The sequence below is a fragment of the Orcinus orca genome, chromosome 5 (genome assembly GCF_937001465.1).
Source record: "Orcinus orca chromosome 5, mOrcOrc1.1, whole genome shotgun sequence".
Classification (NCBI taxonomy): domain Eukaryota; kingdom Metazoa; phylum Chordata; class Mammalia; order Artiodactyla; family Delphinidae; genus Orcinus; species Orcinus orca.
Genome location: NC_064563.1, coordinates 146,927,666 through 146,947,850, shown reverse-complemented (window position 1 = coordinate 146,947,850; position 20,185 = coordinate 146,927,666). Strand labels below are relative to the sequence as shown.

Sequence of the window (20,185 nt, the reverse complement as noted above, 5' to 3'; positions counted from 1 at the left end):
CTCAACCCCCTGAGTGCCCAGCTCTCCTGTCCATCGGGGGGGGGCCGGGCATCCAAGAAAGGCCCCTGGAAACATGGCGCTGAGCAGCGGGGCCGGCATGGTCCTCTTAACCTCGTGCAGAGATTTGGGATGTGGGTTTCAGAGCTCCGGGGCGGTGGCCCGCGTCAGCTGGCGTGGGCTCCCTGTCCCATCGCCCGTGTCAGCCACGTGCACCCCCGGCTTCGCCACAGCGCCTCTGCCCACTTCTGTCCCCAGAGGCTCTCGCTGCTCAGGGACCAGCATGACCACAGGGAGTCGGAGGGAAACGACTGCCCACTGCTGCTGACAACCAGCGCCCGCCCTGGCGCTCAGGTGGGCTGGCAGCTCCCTGCCCCGCAGACTGGGACTCTCCAGCGGGGTCCCTGTCACTCTCCCCATGGGGATGGGGGTGGGTCTGACTGCTCCAGCCGACTCAAATGACTTACTCAGCCTCAAACTGGTTGGGGGTGATGATGTCTGCAACCGGCACGACCTTCTCTCTGTAAACTGGAAGGAGGTCCTCAGGGACGTACTGCGGGAAAAATACAGGACCGGGCTGACGCGTGAGGGGTGAGGGAGGGAGGCCAGGGCGGCCCGTGCTGTGGGGACCCCAAGGCTCCAGGGGGTCCCGAGGCAGGGCTGGGGCAGCCAGCCCTGACGATCCACCCTGACGATCCGGGTCAGGTCCCCACTAGCGGCTTTGCACCATATCCGTGCGATGACACCACCTGCTCAGCCCACATCAGCGTCGGGAACCCAGGCCCACAGTCTGCTGGTGTGTGGCTGGTGGGCTGAGTGCCTTTTATGTTTTTAAGTGGTTGGGGGGAAAGTCCAAAGAAAAACAGTATATTCTGTGACACGTGGAAATTAGAGGAAATTCAAAGCTCAGTGTCCACACCTGAAATTCGATTAAAAAACAGCCATGTTCGTTCTTTTGCAACTCATCTGTGGCTGCTAGAGCTGCAACAGGGATGCAAGGCCCTGAAACACCTCCTCTGGGGCCCTTCGTGGAAACCTCTTCTGCCAGCCCCGGCCCCTCCTTCCCGACAAGGGACAAGGACGTGTCTCTGGCCCGAGAGCAGTGTCTTGCCCAGGCAGACACTTTCAGAGTGCTGCCAACAGCCCCACGGCCCGCACCCCAACGCGGGGAAGCACTAACCATGGAGCCTTCTCCGTTCCACTTGTCTCCCATCACGGGGTCGCACACTGCGGAAGACAAAGGGCATCTTATCAGCAAAAGCGGCGGCGCTGAGAGGAGCGCCCCACATCTGACTTGTTAAGTTTCACACACGCAACTAAAATGGGAAAGCACGGCCTCCCGTCCTCATGTACCTCCTACCTGGCATTTTGCATTTTGCTGTCCGGGCCCCACCTGGGGAGTCCCTCACCCCACCCAGGGACCGGGTGGTCACACACCCCACCCTGACACTGATCACAGCCCTGTGTGGTCACCGGCTTCTCTCATCCGCCCCAGACAGACGCCACGTTCACCATGAGGACACCTGTGAGGCTCTCGTCCCCAGACAGAGCCCGTGTGCTGGGAGGAGCAGAACGTGAAGATGGGGCGCCCAGAAGGAAGGAGGCTGAGCCGCCCGTTCCTGGGGCTCCCAGCACCTACCGTACACGAGCCTGGAGTTCTGCTGCTTCAGCTCCCGCACGATGTCCACCACCATGGCCAGGAAGGACTTGTCTCGCGTGTAACCTTTGGGAGGGACAGAGAACTCTCGTCACCCAACCACGGCAACGGCACATCAAGCCCACCTGCCCAGAGAACGGCGGGCAGTGCCCAGACCCCGCGGCCAGGGCCAAGACAGGTGCCCCCACGACCTCAGGCACCAGGGGACACCGCGCACTTCCCAACAGAAATGTTAACTTTTACAGGAAAGGAAGAAGCCGCGGGTGTACGAGGACTGCTCTCCTTCCTCTTTTCCATTTTCCAGAATCAGCATGTTCACTTCTAACCACGTATATAAATAAACGCAACCACGTGGGTTTGTAAATGAAACCAACACACCAGGTGTCAGCGTGTTGCCTGTTTGGGTGTTTTTGTCCCAGACCCCTTCCCAACACCCCGCCTGTCCCCCGCCATGAGCGTGGAAACCCCAGTATGGAGACGTGGCACAGCCAGGACCCCCAAGGTCATGCGGTCACTAGGGCCCCACTGAGTTCCTGATGGCAGGGAGGCAGGGACCAGGTAGCAGCCCAGGTCAGGGGTGCTCCGGGCCTCCCCAGCCCACCCCAGGTGGGCGCCAGGCCCCGGTTCCGGCACCCCGTCCCCTGGGCCTCACCCGTGAGCACGTAGTCATACTTGTTCACGTCGTTCAGCTTCAGCCCGTCGTACAGCTCGTGGAGCTCATCTGAGTTCAGCACTTGGCCCTTCCAGTGTGAGTAGCCTGGTGGGGGGAGAGCAGAACACGCAGGCCCTGACGCGTGGGGCACGCGGGCAACACGGCCCTCGGCAGGTCCCCCCCGAAAGCGCGTCTGGCTCCGACACGTTCTGGGGTTGTTATTACTGAGTCCGGGGTCCACCCTCCCACCCGGTGCAGCGAGGGCCCAGCTCTGCAGGCCGCCTGGGGACGCCTGTGCAGCCTGCATTGCACCAACAGACAGGACGCAGGGCTGCGAAACTTCTCCCTGTCCTCGGCGGGGCACCTGGGAGCGTCCCCATCGTGTCACGGTCCCTGGCTTTGCCAGCCTCTCCTGTGCGCGTCCCCCATCCAGGCTGAGTTGCTTGAAGACTGTTACCTGCGCACCCTGGCAGGTAGGGGCTCCCTGCATCCCCACCTCCATCCAAGATGAGCGGCAACTGATCCAAGTCTCGGGCCAAATCCTGACCAAGAGCCGCATATGAACCAGCAAGAGGCTGTGGCCGGGGCTCCTGACCCGACAGGCACCCGGGTGAAGCGCACACGGGGCAGGCAGGAGGCCCTCGCGAGGTCCCTCGGGGCGGGCGCACCCCACCAGGGACACCCCGCAGTCCGCCCACGGCAAGTCCATCCTGGCAGCCCTTACGCCAAGAGGGACCACTCAAACGGACGGGTTCCTAAGCACATAAGTAAAAGCCTCGGGGAGGGCTGATTTCTATGACAGCAAAGTCGAGTACAGACCACGGGAAGCAGATCCGGCCACAGCCCCAGACCCTCCCTGCCGTCTAGGGTGTTGTCCTGCAGGTCCCGCACCGGCTGGGCTGTGGGCCTGGAGAAGGGGCTGCGGCGCCCCCTGTGCCCGTGGGGCGAGGGCTCTCCTGCCATGGAGGGGCCAACACCTGACAACACCTGTCAGCAGTTCTCCAGGACGGCGTGGCCTCTGGTGGACGCCCATTAACCAGTCGGGAGGGCCAGAGGCAAGGAGGGTCCACCAAGGCGAGGTGACCCATCTCTCGCAGGGCTGTCCCCCAAGGCTCAGGTGTCTGCTAAGAGCTGGCAGCCTCTGGCTGTGACCCCGCAGGTGTTGCTGCCACAAAATCCCACCGGCCCAGGCGGGAGGAACAACGGCCCTTCCTGCCCCTTGGTTTTCCGAACATCATTCCAGACATGGTGGTTTCTCCTTTTCCTTCTTTTCTTTTTTTTTTTTTTGGCTGCGCTACGTGGCTTGCAGGATCTCAATTCCCTGACCAGGGACTGAAACGGGGCCCTCAGCGGTGAAAGCGCCGAGTCGTGACCACGGAACGGCCAGGGAATCCCCAACACCGTGTGGTTTGACTCCGTTGCACATGTACTTCTCTTGTCCTAGGGCTGCTGTGACCAAGAACCACAGGGGCTCCCACAGTTCTGGAGGCCAGAGTCCAGGATCACGGTGTCGCAGGGCTGGTTGCTCTGAGAGCCCCACGGCGGGCTTCTCCTGCGTCCCCACGTGGTTGCCCCTCTGGGCATGTGTCTGTGTCCTAATCTCCTCCATGGGCACCGATCAGGTTGGAGCAGGGGCACCCCAATGACCCCATGTACCTTTTAACTGCCTCTTTAAAGACCTTATCACATCTGAGGTCCTGGAAGTTGGGACTCTGACACGTGAATTGAGGGGACACAGTGCAGCCCGTGATGTGCAGTCAGCCCCCGCCAGGTCTCAAGCATGGGTCGCCCCCTGCCCGGCGAGCCAGCTTCCTAACATGATGAGAAGGTTCGGGCCCACTCCTTTTACTGCCCCCCCACCAACCCAGCCTCTCCTCTTCAAACTCAGGAGACCCTTCTGAAACACAGGGGCACTCTGGTCCTCTGTCCAACCCACCCAATTTACCGTTTACAGATGAAAAAACAAACTCCCCAGAGGCCGAGCCGGTGACCCCAAGGGACCCAGCTCCTCCCTGCACGTCTGCTTCAGGCACCTGGTCCTGCGCCCCCAGGGGGTCACCACCAGGCCTGGCAGCAGGTCACACCCCAAACCCTACGTGCCTGGAAGCCTGGCCCTGCCCCACCCGCCAACCTCCAGCCCCGTCCAGTTTCTTCCAGCCGCTCGTCCAAGGGCTCGGATCTTGGGTAACAGGAAACTCTTGCTAAAGGAGCAACCACAGAACACCGGCTGTTGCTTCAGAGCCCAGCGCTGCCCTGGAGCGGGGGTGGGGTGGCGGGGGGCACCGGGGGGGCGGGGGGCGGGCATCGTCATCTAACGCCCAAGCCAGCTTGGCTCCTTCACTTAAAACAGCCAGTAAAAGCCTGAAGCTCTGAAGGCGCTCATGGGTTGGCAACTTTTGGGAACGTGTCCAAATGCCACTGTGCCCGGCCCTCCAAAAGCAAAGGCAGGAAAGGACTCTTAGTGGGAACTGTAGCCTCTCATCTGAACCCAGTGTGCTGGTGACTCGTGACACCCCCTCCCTTCCAAGAACCCCACCCGGAAGAATCGGGCCAAGGGGAAGCACCCTTCCGCGCATCTGGTCGGCACTCGGCCAGCAGTTTCTGGGACCTTCTGTGCTCTGAGATTCCGTCAGCGTTCAGAGTCATTTCAAGGAAGGGATGTGGGAATGTTTCCAAGAACTGAGAGCCTTTGTCCCCCTGCCAGCACCAGCTCAGGGATCCCAGGTCAGGGCGTCTCTGAGGCCACGGGGGTGGGGAGCCCGGGGCCCTTGCCTGACACCTTGGGGGCTTTCCAAGGGCCGTGACCCTCACGAACCCGAGGCGGCAGCGATCGCACAGCTTTCTGTGCACAGAAACCCTTGGGGTCCCCGTGCACGAAGAGACACACACACGAGCTCCCCGAGGCTCTGGCTTTCACGAGAAAGTTGGGATCTGCTCCCCACCCAGTCCACAGTGCCACCCAGGTGGGGGGGCCCAGAGCAGGTACGAGGATCACCGTCCTTGGTTCACGGAGGAAAGCGGGGGGCCGAGAGGTCACGTCACCCGCCAGGCCATCCAGTTCCAAAGCAGCCACACTGATGTAAACACGCAGCCGGCAAACCCAGGCCCCCTGAGCCCCGTGTCACGTGCTGCGCGGCCTCGGCCAGGACCGCACCCCCGGCTCCATTTCCCGTCTGGAAGGTGAGGGACCGCGTCCTACGCCCACACTCAGCTCTGCGAGGACCGCTGAGGCTGACGCCTTACCTGTGTGGTTTGAAAACTGGACAGAGTTCACTGCGTCGACCTCAAACCCCAAAACCTGCAAGACAGACAGAGAAGGAGCGGGTGTAAGAGAGCTGGTGGGCTTCCAGGGACCCACGGCAGGTGCCTGACCCAGCCTGGGACTGGCTGGAGGGTCCCAGACGTGGAGGACAGGAAGGGGGGGGTCTCCCCAGGTCAGCCTCAGCACCCGCACTTCCAGTGACGTGCGTGGAGGTGACGGGAAACATTTCGGGGAGCAGGCACCCCTGAAGGGCCAGGGCACTGCCTGCCCACTGGAACTCAGCACATCACTTCTGGAAATGCCACCAAATGGAAGGGCTCACAGAGACCAGCAAGGCATCCATCTGTCGGGACACAGGGCAGCGAGGTCGTCTGTGTTCCGGCCCCCAGTCCAACGCGCGGGCAAGGCCAAGGGCTCCCAGTCTCTCCCTGGGAGCCTGGCTTGTAGCCCCTGCATCGTCACGTGCCAGCTGGGGAGAAAGAAGGTACCCAGCCCGGAGCCAAAGGTCCTAAGCGATCGCAGCCACAGACCCGCTCCCAGACGAGAGAGGGACCCCACCCCACAGGGCCAGCCTCACGCGGTCCCGGCTCAGGTCACCTGGCCGCCGGGGCTCGGCCCCCTCACCTGGGCCACCAGCCTCTCCAGAGGCGCCGGGGGCAGAGCAGTTAAGGGAGGGGAGGGGTGGCGCTCTGGTGCCGAGAGAGCCTGAACACAAGGTCTAGAAAGTTCCTTCCAGCAGTCAGAGCAGGTGACTGGAGAAAAGGTAAAGCCAGCACGGAGCTAAAGTCAGGTTTATGAAGCAGAAGCCCCCCTGCTTAATGACGGGGACAAGGGGTTGTGTCTAAAACGGCCGGACGACTCCACAAGTCTGACAGCGTGCACTCGTGACACGCAAAGTCCCACAGCGGTCTTTCCTTGTGCGTATCTCTACTTTCCTATTTTTCTGCATTGAATCGGTCTTGGTTCCTTCCGGTGAACTGAGGTACAGGACATCGCAGATCCCTCGGCGGGAGAAGTCACATTCCCTGTGGGCCCCCTCGGTCCTCAGAGGTGGTGGGCATCAGGGCCCAGGACCCCCGCCAGGCCCCACCGGCCTCTTCCAGGCTGGCCTCACCGCCATCGCCGTGGGCAGACCCGGGACAAGGGCCCCGCAGTGTGGTCCCCTCCCCGCCTCTCAGAGTATCCACTGCATCGCTCCACACGGCCGGCCACCCCAGCTGCCCAAGGAACGCGCCCAGCAAGGCCCCAAGACCCCCGTGCAGGGCCCTGTGCTCGGGGTACAGCCGGGAAGCACCACCCCCCCCCGGGCGAGGCCGGACACCCAGGAGTCCACCCAGCGTGAGCGGCACCCAGGGCCCGGCCGCGTCCTGTGGCACCAGGCGGCCACCCCCGAGGGGCAGAGCACAGGTGACCCACTCAGGCCTTCTTTCGTGTCCCCCCACCCCCAGGGAGGCAAGGGGCTCACGCGTGGGCTCTGACCACGGCCGCCTTCCCACACTCAGTGCGAACAAGCTCAGGGCCAGCCTGCCGCTGGAGCCACCAGCCCCGACCGCCACCGGATTCGCTGCCTGCCCGGAGCTGAGCCTTCGTGGGCGCCACCGCTGGGGGAGGCTCTTCCCACCCATGGGTTCTGGGGAGGGGGCTGAGCTGAAGGCCACGTCATCCACCAGGCGGCAACCCGGCACCTCTGCCTCCTGGTGCGTCTCCTCCCGCCCCTGCCCCCCACCCCAGGCCACCAGCGCGGCCTCTTGGAACCTCCCACGCGACCCACCCCCGCCGGCCCCCTCCCCGCCTCGCACACGGTGCCCCAGGGGCTGGCGCTGAGCCACCCTGGCACCTGCCTGGAAGGGTTCCTCCTCCTCTCCTGGACCCGCCCCTCCCCCCCTACGGCGCTCCTGCCCTACCCCCCAGGGAAGCTGCGACCCTGTTCTTTGGGACGAGGCACAGAGCAGGGCCTGATGAGTATTCGCTCATTTGACACACACATCGGTCTCACGGGCGCCCCCCTCTACACCCCGGCCCTGGTGCCCAGTCCCCTCCGTCCTCTCCCCACCCCAGCCGGGTCTCAGCTGGGAAGTTCACTTCCACATGGCCCACCAGAGACCCCATCAAAGGAGCCACACAAGCTGGGGGAAGCCGGCAGCCACCGGGGGAAGCAGGAGACAGTGCCCTGCGGGGTGGGAAGTGGGGCCGGCCCCTGAGCTCACCCGCTGAGCTCACTGCTGCAGGAGGAGATGCCGCCCACCGGGGACTCCCAGCGAGACGTGGACCCTGACCTTCGGGCCCTCTCTCTCCCGGAAACCGCAAAAATGAGAAAAAGGGATCCTTTTATAACTGATTCTCAAGGACAGAGAAAGGGAAGGAGACGCAGCAGGTGAGCAATTCCACCAACTCTGGAAACAGACACTGCACAGCCCAGGTAACTGAGAATCTCAGCACCTGCGGAGGGGGGACGCAGGTGAGAGCGGGGCCCCCACCCGCAGAACCTCTCGGAGAGACGGAGGTCGGGGAGAGAGCATGGAAACCCCGGGCCGTGGCTGCCCCAGGGGCCCCATCGTCGGCCACTGTGCCCTGGCTGTGCGTGCCTTCCTGTGCACCAGTAACTTCCCAAACCCTCCCTCCCTCTTCACCTGAACAACACCAACCAACCTTCAGGCCTCACCTCAATATCGCAAACAGGCAAAGCTCCCTGGCCACCAGGATAGCGCCTCTCCAGGCGGTGAGGGTAGTGACTCGGGGTGTTGGGGGGGGCCTGGGTGCAGATGAGGACCGCACCCCAGCTCTCCACGGGGGGGGGGTTCCCCAGGCGCGCTCCCTCTGTGAACACATGTGGAGCTACACGCTTATGACGTGTATTTCAACGTCTTTCTAAAAATTTCAAGCCAGTATTATGAGGACTTAAAGTAATAAAGCAAAACTCAAGTCTTCTTAAACTAGAAACTTAAAATTGGCACTTTGCAACTTTACTTGCCAGATTTCACGGCCTCCTAGACAGAGCTTGCGGTATTCCAGGTCCCTAAATTCTAATGGACTTCAAAGAAACAAGATCTGAAGCAACGATGACAAACATCCTGAAAATCCTTTCAAAATAGCCTGCTCCACTGCTTCCGCATGCACAGATAATTAATCCTTCAGAGCCGGCACATTCGAAGCCGCTGTTCTCTGCTTCTAAACGATAGCGCTAAGCCCCTGGGCTGGCATCTCCATTTCACCTACCAGCAGCTTATGAACTGGCATCACAGGCTAGTGTGAGGGCAGGGCCGGGGGACGCAGCAGGAAGACGGGGCACAGGGCCAGGCTCCAACATGGGAGCCCCTGGACCCCAGAAAAAGGAGGTGTCTGCTGTTAAAATCTAGTCTTCAGCTCAACACCCCACACACACATTTTGTACTCAGCTCTGGGATCTGGGACTGCGACCCCGGACATCACATCCCTGCTCAGCCAGGGGCTCCCGACTGAGCACTGAGGGGAAGAGACTGGGAGATGGGGAGGGTCCTGCCTCTGCTGGTCACTCTACCCCAGCACCGCTCTTCACCTGCAGAAGGGGGGCCCCCAGAAGCAGCTGTGGTCTTTCCATTGCTCCCAGCACCCGCACTACACAGCCCTACACATCCCCCCACCCCTCAGCTTTGAGTCCCGACCGTAGACACACAGGGTGGGGGGGGGTCCCAGGAGGAAGAGGACCAGGCATGGCTTTCTTGACACAAGAGAAGCCACTTGTGGTCTAAGCCATGTGTGACTTAGCCTGGTCACAGTGCTTGCCCCTGAACAGCTCTCAGCAATTAACGATCTTAAGGGAACAAAAGAATGCAGGAGCAAACCTTACTAAGCAAGAGCAGTGACAATAGCAAAGGAAATCAACCAACTGTGAAGACTCCCCGTTCTGTTTCCCCTTAGCTCACCCCTGGCTCACCCTTGCACAACCCCATCGAGTGTGGGTGGAAGCCCCAGGAGAGTCCAGCCTACTCACACGCACCCTCTAGGAGCAGAGTTCTCTTCTCCCAAGACAAAAGAAATGAAAGCAAAAATAAACAAATGGGCCATAATCAAACTTAAATGCTTTTGCACAGCAATGGAAACCATCAACAAACCAAAAAGACAACCTACAGAATGGGAAAGACCTTTGCAAACGATGTGACCAACAAGGGCTTAACTTCCAAAATACACAAACAGCACACACAGCTCAATAGAAAAAAAAAAAAAACCAACCAAACAAGCCAAACAAAAAATGAGCAGGAGACCTAAATAGCCATTTCTCCAAAGAAAACATACAAACGGCCAACAAGCACATGAGAAGATGCTCAACATCGCAAATTATTAGAGAAATGCAAATCAAAAGTACAATGAGGTACCACCTCACATGGGTCAGAATGGCCATCATCAAAAAGTCTACAAATGGGCTTCCCTGGTGGCGTAGTGGTTGAGAGTCCACCTGCCGATTCCGGGGACACGGGTTCGTGCCCTGGTCCGGGAAGATCCCACATGCCGCGGAGCGGCTGGGCCCGTGAGCCATGGCCGCTGAGCCTGTGCATCCGGAGCCTGTGCTCCGCAACGGGAGAGGCCGCAGCAGTGAGAGGCCCTCGTACCGCAATAAAAAAAAAAAAAAGTCTACAAATAACAAATGCTGGAGAGGGTGTGGAGAAAAGGGAGCCCTCCTACACTGTTGGTGGGAATGTATATTGGTGCAGCCACTATGGAGAACAGTATGAAGGGTCCTTAAAGAACTAAAAATAGAGCTACCATATGATCCAGCAATCCCAGTCCTGGGTATAAAGCCAGAAAAGACGGAAACTCTAATCTGAAAAGATACATGCACCCCAGTGTTTACAGCAGCACTATTCACAATAGCCAAGACACGGAAGTATGAAATAAACTTCCTATTTTATGGCAAGACAAGAAAAATTTCAACATAAAAAAATGTCCTCTGCCCTTTGGCCTCCTCTCTCCCCCCACTTTGTATCATATATCTGCATCTACAAACCTCCCCGTGGGCAGAAATCCCTGCTCAGCCATAAAGAGTAACATTCTCCCGGCATCTACAAGACAACTCCTTAAAGATAACATTCCTTCTTGATCTTGTAAGGGGTCACATGGATTATGTAAACTGTCAATAACATGACATTTGATGCCCAGCTGTCTCCAAAAATTTCTGTAACTGTGTCTTGACTTCTAACAGGCCTAACAGTTCTCAGAGCTTTCTGAGATGCTCTTCCTGGGTTATAATCCTCAAATTTGGCTGGAATAAAATTTTCCATTTCTTTCTTAGATGGACGGATTAATTTTTCGTCAACAGAAGCAAACTAAGTGTCCATCAAGAGGCGACTGGTTTAAGAAGATGTGGTGTGTGTATATATATCCATTCACTCATTCATTCTTCTACTTAACTCAGACTTAGTAGGAGCCTACCCAGTGCTGGGCACTTTTCTAGGTCTTGTGAAATAGAGTTGAACAAAGTTAAGTTTTTTGTTCTCTTAGAGCTTATTTATGTGCGCGCGCGCACACACGCACACACACACACACACACACACACGCACACACGCACACACACACACACACACACACACGCACACACACACACACACACACACACACACACTGGAATATTACTCAGACATAAAAAAGAATGAAATACTGCCATTTGCAGCAATGGGGATGTGGCTCTAGAGATTATCATACTAAGTGAAATCAGACAGAGAAAGACAAATATTAGACAATATCACATATATGTGGATACTAAAAAATAATACAAAACCAGAAATAGACTCACGGACACAGGAAACAAATGTGTGGTTAGAGAAGGGGAAAGGAAGGCGGGGAAGGGATAAATTAGGAATATGGGAGCACGTCACTACATATAAAACACTGTATGACACAGGTAATTATATCCTGTATCTTGTAATAGACTATAATGGAAAATAATCTGAAAGAATATATATGTATAACCGAAGTCACTGTGCTGTACACCTGAAACTAATAAAATATCGTAAATCAACTATGCTTCAATTAACAAAAAGCAAAGCAGAGTTCTCTGGCCGGGGTGGGTGGAAGAGGCAGTCAGCGTGCTCTGAACGAGAAGACATCGTGCACTGCTGGCCCTGAACTCGGAGGCCCCTGGAGGAGCGATGCAGCTGTGCAGCCATAATGCTCACGCTGATGTCAATTATATTTACATCAGCAGGTCTGTAACGATCCCAGCACACACTCCTCCACTAGTTACTGCATTTCACGGCAAGGCTCACTCACTGCTGTGGCCGCATCCTGGGCTCGGGAACCCACAAGCCTGTCTTCCCACTCAGCTTGGCAGCCGGTGGGATTACTCACACTGGGAAACTGGCCCTGCCCCACCCCTGCTATTTTCACCATTTACCAGCAACAAGACTCATTTTAAGAAAAAAGAGAAAGAGGGGAGGGGAGGGGAAGTGAGGCCTCACGAGATAGAGAGAAACACCCCCTCTGGCCTCTCCCCTCCCCCCTTCCCCCCCTCCGGTGTATCCCCCTCCTCCACCGTCCCCAGCCCGGCGCCAGCCAGGGGCAGATGCTCCTGGAATTCTCTGTGGAGATGGCCCAAGAGGGCCTGTTTCAAGACCTCACTCCCATCGTGGGAGCCTCTGTGCCGCCATATTCCCCTGGCCCCGGGGCCCCAGATGCACCTCACTGACCCCCAACCTTCGAGGGCTGCCGTGGGATGAAGCCTAGACCGCAGGCTGCACGTCCCACCGCCTGTGAATTCCACGCCGCTTTCTGAAGCCCCCAAAGCTCTGTCGCCTCTGGCCTCTGTGAGCTCCTCTCCTCAGTGTAGAAAAAGGTCTCTTGGCCCCAGGCCCCTGCTGGAAACCTTGCCTTCTCTGCGCCTGGACTTGCGGGGATTTTAGGAGTTTGAGCTCCCCGCCAGCTGTGGCCCGTGGGCCTCGGGATGCAGGCCGGGGGCCAACGCCGGGCCTCAGGCTCCCAGAGCAGAAAGAACTAGAGCCTCAGCCGAAAAGCACCACACCCAGCCGGCCTGCTGCCCACTGGGCTCGTGCAGGTCCGCACGCGACCACGTGAGCACAGCTAACGCCGGGGATGCGGTCTCAGACCCGGGAGGCCCACCGAGACGCACAGGCAAAACCGAGGCACTTGGGCGAGGTCCCGGCATCAGGCGCTGCCCCGCAACCCCACGCTCCAGCTTCCCACCCCTCTCCCGGGGCAGGGGAGACCCCAACGACGGATGCGCAGGCGCACCTGGGGACAGTGGGGGAGGGCGGCGAGATGCGCCAGAGGCGTCCGGCCACAAAGAACAGGGACGCCAAAGACGCCGTCCACAGAGGCCCCCGCCTCTCGCCCCACGCAGACCCCTGTCCACCTCTGCGGGCACAGCATCCCTCCCCGAGGGCAGCTACACGTGCTGGGGGGCTGGGAGCCACGCTCTGATCCCGCGGCCTGCGGGGGTTATGTGCCCCCGGCTGCCCGCCCGGCTGCTGCGTCATCAACTCACTGCTGACAGCCGGGCGGACACAGTGAGACCCGGTCGTTAACTCAGCAGAGCACGCTGACGGCAGGAGCGGGGAAGCTCAGACCACCCTGGTTCCTCCAGGGTCAGTGCTGGGCAGCGAGAGGGGTCACTTCACCATCTTCAGAAACCCTCACTGGGGCTTGTTTTGCAAGACCTTTAGTCGCTCTCCTAGGAAATCAGCTTTAGGAAAGAGGGGACACAAGAAAGCCCCATGCCTGTGATGGGCCTGATTAGCCTCAGGGCTGGGCGCCTGGCGTCCCTCACTCCACCCATCCCTGGTCAGCCCTACCACTCAGCTCAACCCCCACCCTCCAGTCTCCAATGGGAACTCCTACTGGAAACAGCCCTGTGTTCCCCGAAGCAGCCTTAAGTCCCAAGGCCACCTGCGCCCCACGGGCACTCTCACCTCAGCGTCACAGCCCCGGACCCCATCACCCCAGCCCCAGCCCTGCTCCCAGCACAGCGCACCCGCCCCGGCTCCCAGGCCCTGCACACTAGCCGGTCATGTTCAGCTGGGCCGCACTGCAAAGCCCTAAATAAAAGAAGGGGTTTCGCCCCAAGTTCCCAGTGGCACTGGCATCAGACGGGGGACAGGAAAGCAGCTCTGTGTCAGCAGGGGAGGGAGCAGCTGCCCCTCCGCGGCTGACCGTGGATTCTAGCCCAAGGCCCGTGGCCGGACACCTCCTTCCCTTCTTCTTGAGAAACTCCATTTGTTCTCCTCCTCGGCATCACTCTTCCGGATCACTCTGTGATCTTATTTCAAAAGCTCCGAGTGGCTGAGCACCAGGGGACATCCAAGCCCCTGAGCCCCACAGCCAACCGTCCCTGATGTGCGCAGTCCCGGAAGCCACCTGCTGGCAGACGCTTCCAGAGAGGTCCCTGTGAGGGGCGGTCACTGCAGCACAACACAGGGTGCTACCAAGCGTACAGCAGTGCCGCATAACACGACTGCACAGGTGTCCACACACGCAAACGCCCACACCTGAGCACGCACACGCACATGCTCACGCACATGCTACACCCACACACACCACAGACAATTAAGTTCGTGCCTTTCTGCATGAGAGGCAGAGAAGAATAACAGAAATTTCAGTCCCAAACTACAAGTCAGGAAACCAAGATATTAAGCAATTCGGGACCTTCTTGGGAAAATAAACGGCCGGAGAAATAATGAAGCAACACCCAAGTTCCAGGATTGGGACACACTGTGGATGAGATGGGGGCTTCCAGAGGCCAGAGGGGAGCGAGCAGATCCATGTGGCCTGCAGAGCACAGAACAGGGTTCCGGCCCCAGTGCGTCCCGCCCCGGGAAGTGCTGGGTGGCCGGAGTGGGGCCAGAGGGAGGGAGGTGTGCTTTGGGGCGTCGGCTCCCTTGCACTGTTTGCCAACGCATGTGTCACCATGAAAAATGCGAAGGCAAAAAAAACTGTGTCTTTTAAAGGGCAGGTGACATTCTTCCAGTATCTTCCAAATGCAGTTCTGCTGCAAAGGTCATTTTTATCCCAGGAATTCTAAGGAAAAAATGTAAAGATTTTCCAAAGGACCAGGTATTTTGACCACGAATCAAGACACCTCCGGAGAAGACCACCTTGTGGTTCAGAGGGTTCTTCAATGTGAGAGGCTGGAAATAAACTCCTTATGGTCTGAAGCGCCTCCTTGGGACCCAGGCACGAGCCTCTAGGAGACGCTGGGTGAGTCGTCCACACGTGCACATGTGCTTCTAACACCCCAGGACCGTCCACCTCTGCTCAGCTCCTGTGGCCATGTCACTAGGCAAGGGAGGGGCCTGTATCCAGGTTTCCAGGCCAGGGGCCTCTCAGCACACCCACTGCCACCAGCCTGCTTCTTCCTGCTGGGTGTCTGAGCCAGCCCTCTGGCAATCAGGCCTGGCTTTGGGGTCCCTGTACAAAGAAACAGAGTCTCCACCCAGCCCCCTTAGACGTCTCAGTTCTGCTTCTGTACCGAGGGGCCAGGAAACTCAGAGAATGAAGTGGATTTCTGCAGGCCCCAAACTGAGATGTCCCCCTAAACCATCTTCCGGGGCCGCCTGGGGTCTTGCCTTCCCATCTTGGCGACGTGGTGTTTAAATGGGTTCTGAGCTAAGGTCCCAAGTCAGAATCTCAAGGCCACAGAATTCCATAATGTAATGTCCCTGCCCCCAGCATGGCCCTTCAAGGAGGCACCGTGAGCCTCTGGTGACCCCTACCACAGAGGTCACCCGTGCCTAAGGCAGCAGTGCCAAACCCCAGACACAGCCTCAGAAGGAGGGGCGACCACAGAGCCGGCCGAAGCCAGCTGCCTAGCCGGCTGCACACCTTCAGACGGGCTTGTCCGCCCAGCAGAGCGGCTGCTGGCGGGAAAAGCACCTGGCCGCGGGGCTGGGAGGGAGACACAGGAGCCGCAGCTGAACAGCCTGTCGCCGCCGGTGCCATCCTTCCCAAAAAGGACAGCTTTTGGATGTCGTGTCAACTTCTGGGCCTTTAATTAAACCTCCGATTTGTGCCACTTCTAAAGTTCTCCGAACAGGCTCCTTCTAACCTACAGTGGATTGAACTGTGGAGTTAAGGGACGGCTGGCTGGAATCGTGCGGGGAGAGGCCACCTCCAGGCTCCACTGACCCCCAGCCCATCCTGGGCTAAGGCTGCGGGGTGCAAGCCGGGTCTGCGGGCCAGCGCCACCCATCTCCCTGCCTCTCCCTGATCCAGCTCACGCATGGGGAGGGGAGCAAAATGCATGCATGGGACCCCATGGAGTATCCTGCAGTACTTACAAGGGCTCCGCAGCCTGGGCCCAAGCAAGAGGAAGACCCAGGAGAAATCTGGACTCCAGGTGAGGAGGCACTAAGTGGTTAGCAAGCTAAGGAATCTCTGGAAATTGCGCTTGTTATGGGCTGAACTGTGTGCCCCAAGCTGGACCTCAAACAGGGACCGTGTTAGCGCTCAAGCCGCAAAGTAAAGTTTACTGTCTCACAAATCCACAGGCTGGAAGGCCACTGGAACACGTTTTGAGGGCCACCCTCTCCGACTTTCTCCCTCTCCTCAGCTCTTTCCATCCTCCAAGGCTACGTCTTATTTCTGTAATTAGGAGGAGGAGGTCATGAGGGCAAAGGACATGCATAAGGAACCCTAACCCACATCCAGTCCTGAGGGGGGTCCTGGCCTCCCCGAGATGCCCCAGGCAGGCTTGCTGCCACCAGCCCTACCACCTTCCTGTCTGGTCTTTCTGCACAGTGAGGGGTACGAAAAGCACCCTCGGGCACTGGGGCCACCTCATTCAGCAGCCAGCGCCTCCCAGGCATCTCCCAGAGACGTTCACCCTCCCATGTTCCCTGGCCCCAAAATGACGTGAGGCAGGCATCGTGTCCATTCTACAGATGAGGCAACTGAGCACCAGAGGACTCAAGGCGGAAGGGAGCTTCCTCAAGGTCACGGGCTAAAGACCTGCCCCTCTTCCTGGGCCTCCTAAGCCTCCAGGGGAGTGTGAACAAAGAAAAACAAAGAGCCTGGCTCACTTCCGGTTCAACTGATACAGGCCTAAGTCTAACCCACTTCAGTCGCCCACCTGAAGAATTCAGGATAAAAAAAAAAAAACCTGGGAGGGCTTCCCTGGTGGCGCAGTGGTTGAGAGTCCGCCTGCCGATGCAGGGGACACGGGTTCGTGCCCCGGTCTGGGAAGATCCCACATGCCGCGGAGCGGCTGGGCCCGTGAGCCATGGCCGCTGAGCCTGCGCGTCCAGGCTCCAGGCTCCGCAACGGGAGAGGCCACAGCAGTGAGAGGCCCGCGAACCGCAGGAAAAAAAAAAACCTGGGAGGCACTCTGTGCTTTAGGTAAACAGGCCCTAAGATACTTAGATGCATATCTCAGAAAGAATTTCAATGACGCCAAATTCCTGCATCTTCCTATACTTAGAAAAGCACTAAAATCATTAACTTAAGATATCTGTTCTTCCTGATTAGCAGTAACCTTCTACCAAGATGTATGCTTGACTGCATGTATTTCCCAGCTAAAAAGACATCACATATAAACTGGTTTCTCCCCAACCTCTTCAGAGCGGCATCTCCCGGGCTACGATCCTCAGTAAGTCCGCGGGGGAAAATAACCTTAAACTCAGAAGCCGCATGTTGTGTGTTTCTCTTTAAGTAGACAGAAGGAAGTGCAGGGAGGGATTAAATCAGAGGCAGAGGTGTCACCCCCACCCCAGGGATGACAGGAGGGAGATGACAACCTCCTACCTATGTCCCTCAAGCCCACAGGTAAAGATGCTGGGCACTGGGGAGACCCCAGGTAAGAACCGAGGTTCAGTCCTTAAGAGGCACTTCCCCAAGTGGGTGGTCCGGGGGAGCACCCCGTCAAGTAACTGGAAAAGGACATTTTGGTGTGGAAGTTGAGGCTAAGTGCTGGGAAATTCAGGAACAAGGTGAGCAGAGAAAGTTTGCCCCAGGGAAAGAGAAAGGGAGTGGCCGCAGGCGGGTGGAGAGGAGGGAGAGGCAGAGGCTCAGGGAAGCCAGCAGAGGCCTGCGCACCTCTGCACACCTCTGGGAAGGGCGGCTCCCCAGGCTCCCTCCTAGTGGGGGGGGTGGCTGCCACCGGTATCTGCCGGAGAACTGCCTGGTTCCACCTTCCCGTCTGCCTCTGCTTCAGGGACCCTGCGCTTTCCCCCCCGCATCGTCCCACCGCACTGGCCCTGCCCAAGCAATCAGTGACCAAGAAGAGATGGGGCCTCCGGACAGGTGCAAGCGCGCACCCTGACTACCCCCGCGGTCTGCAGCCCCACTGGTCAGAACGGGAGGGCCAAGGACCTCACATGATCTCCACAGGTGCTCACAGATCAGTGGCGGCTGGGCAGGTCCCTTGGACTTGAACCCCTGTACCTTTCCACCTTCAGTCTTCATTCCACTGCTTCCTCCTGCTTGCCTCAGGTCGGCCCTCAATCTCTACTGAGGTGGTTCCAACCCTCCCCAGGGTCCCTCCAGCCAGCCCACAGCCCACAGGCCACTGGGAGTGGGTGGCCCTTCACGTCCTTGAGGGCCCAGAACAGGGACCTGGCACACACAGCAGGGGCCCGACACCGGCTCCTTACTCACGGATGGGGCCCAGGGACAATGGACCAAAGGTGAGTGGTCCAAGAGAGCCACCACCTTGCCCAGACGCCCAGCCTCCTCCTGGGCCCACAGGGCAGGTGCCAGGGACCCCAATGCTGACACCCCAGCATGACACCCCACTGCACCCAGGCCTCCCCCCGCCCCTCCAAGGGCCGCCCCACCGTAACCTCGGGGCTGCGACAGGAAGCAGCAGGTGCCGGCTGATGAGCCAGAGACGGAGAGCCCCTGACCGAGGACAGGAGGGGGAGGCAGGAGGAAGCCCGCGGGCACCCCAGTAAGGAAAGGCTGACACATGCAACAGGCGCCTTCTAAAGCCAGACCCTGCACGGGCCCGAGCCGGCCGCTGGGCTCTTCTTCCCCAGAGCCAACACCGGCAGGTGGGCCTTCTGTGCCCCGTCCCCTGCCCGGGACCACGTCCCCGGCACGGCCCATCGCAGGATGGAGCCCACCCCTGCCGCCCGGGGCCTCACTGCGGGGTTCCTCCTCCTCCTCCCGGCCAGCATCCTGACCCACAGGGGGCGGGGACGGCATGGGGAGCCCACCAGGTGAGCAGTGCCTACACCTGCCTACCCAGCGCCCTCCTTCGCAGGGTCTCCGGCCGCGACGCCGCATTTTCTCGTCCCCAGGGTCGGGCCGGTGGGTGAGCACCGCTCGCGCCGGGGGCTTCATTCTAACCAAAGGCCCGCATCCCTGCCCCATCCCACCCGCAAGGGTCCAAGTGCTGCCCCAAGCCCCGCCCCCGCAAAGCGCCTGCCTCCCCCGCCCGCGTTGGGCACCCCGCGCTCCAGACCCTTGGGGCTGCCCGGCCAAGGTCACGCGGCCCGGCTGCGGCCACCCCTAGCGGGCCCGCAACGGCCGGGCGAGGGGACACCGCCGGGTTACGTAAGCGTACCTGCAGCGGGAACGTGGCCGCCCGGTTGCCCACGTAGCCGCGGACGACGTGGCTCTGAATGGAGAGCACCCGGCACTCCTCCTCCATGCCGGGCCTGCCGCGGCGGCGCGGGGCCGGGCGGGGTCAGCGTCTCCGCCGCGCGCTGGCGTTGCGCTCCGCTCGGCTCGGACCACGCTCCGGCTCTGCTCCGCTACCGCCCCGCTCGGCGCAGGCGCTCCGCTTGGGCGACAGGCCGCCTCCCTCTGACCTCAGCGCGACTGGGAACCCGCGGGTCCGGCGCTGCGCCGGGGCGGGAAGGGGGCGGGGCCGAGGTGGGGCATCCGTGCGGGGCCCGCCCCCCCCCCGCCCCTGCCGGGGGACAGGGAAAAATGCAGACCGCACCCCCGGCGCGGGCGGCCCAGCCACGTCACTCAGCGCTCCTGGCACGTGGGCGGCCACCCTCCAAAACCCGGCGTGCGCTTTCACTTTTACCCCGTAGGGCACTGCGGCGCCGTCCGGCCTTCATCCTTCGGTTCCTCGCGCCATTCATTCACTCCACTGAGGTCCGCCCCCTGGCCCTGCGCCACGCCTCTAACCCACACTTCCCGGCGCCGCTGAAGTACGAGGCGGTCAAACAAGGACTGCCACGGAGGAAACACACTGGTGCGGCGCCCCGAGAGTGGGCACGGGCAGGGGTGCCAGCAGAGGGGCGGCCGGGCTGGGAGTTACCGGGAGAGCCCTCCCTAGGGCCCCGTGGCGCGCAGTGCCGGGTCCCCACTCCAGACCCTGCGGGTCCTGGAACCCCCGCGCGGTCCATGGCCCCTGCGGCCACCGCGCAGACCAGCGCTAGGACGCACAAGCCCCGCGACCGCCCCGCAGGACCAAGGATCCAGGCCCACCTTGTCCACGGGTGCGCCCCCGCCTAGGGCACGCAGACCTGATCCACGCGGAGTTACCCAGCTAGCGGGGACCCAAACTACCCCGCAGAGGCCTGGGGGGCGGACACCTCCACGGTGCCATGAGACCCTTGGGGACCCCCAGGAGCCCAGTTCCCCAACCCCTGACACGTGGCTGGCCCTCTGCCTCAGGGTGTTCTGGGCCTGGCCACCTGGCCAGTGTGCACTGCACCACCCCTGTGCAATGTCCTCTTTC

General features: G+C 60.0%; 1 protein-coding gene across 3 annotated transcripts in view; it reads right to left on the bottom strand.

Moving 5' to 3' along the window:
* Positions 1-19,324, bottom strand: part of PDXK (pyridoxal kinase) — a 30,411-nt gene extending 11,087 nt beyond the window's left edge. The window contains exons 1-6 of one of the 3 annotated variants that reach the window (XM_004264603.2): positions 19,055-19,324; positions 5,550-5,604; positions 2,307-2,411; positions 1,637-1,720; positions 1,178-1,224; positions 465-550 (exon numbers count right to left, since the gene is read on the bottom strand). In XM_004264603.2, coding sequence (XP_004264651.1) covers positions 465-550; positions 1,178-1,224; positions 1,637-1,720; positions 2,307-2,411; positions 5,550-5,604; positions 19,055-19,141 — 464 coding nt within the window. In that variant the 5' untranslated portion in view covers positions 19,142-19,324. Of the gene's footprint in view, positions 1-464; positions 551-1,177; positions 1,225-1,636; positions 1,721-2,306; positions 2,412-5,549; positions 5,605-9,923; positions 10,068-19,054 lie in introns of those variants that run through there. The other 2 variants (XM_049710413.1, XM_049710414.1) reach the window with 2 other exon arrangements.
* Between the last annotated feature and the right edge of the window lie 861 nt (positions 19,325-20,185).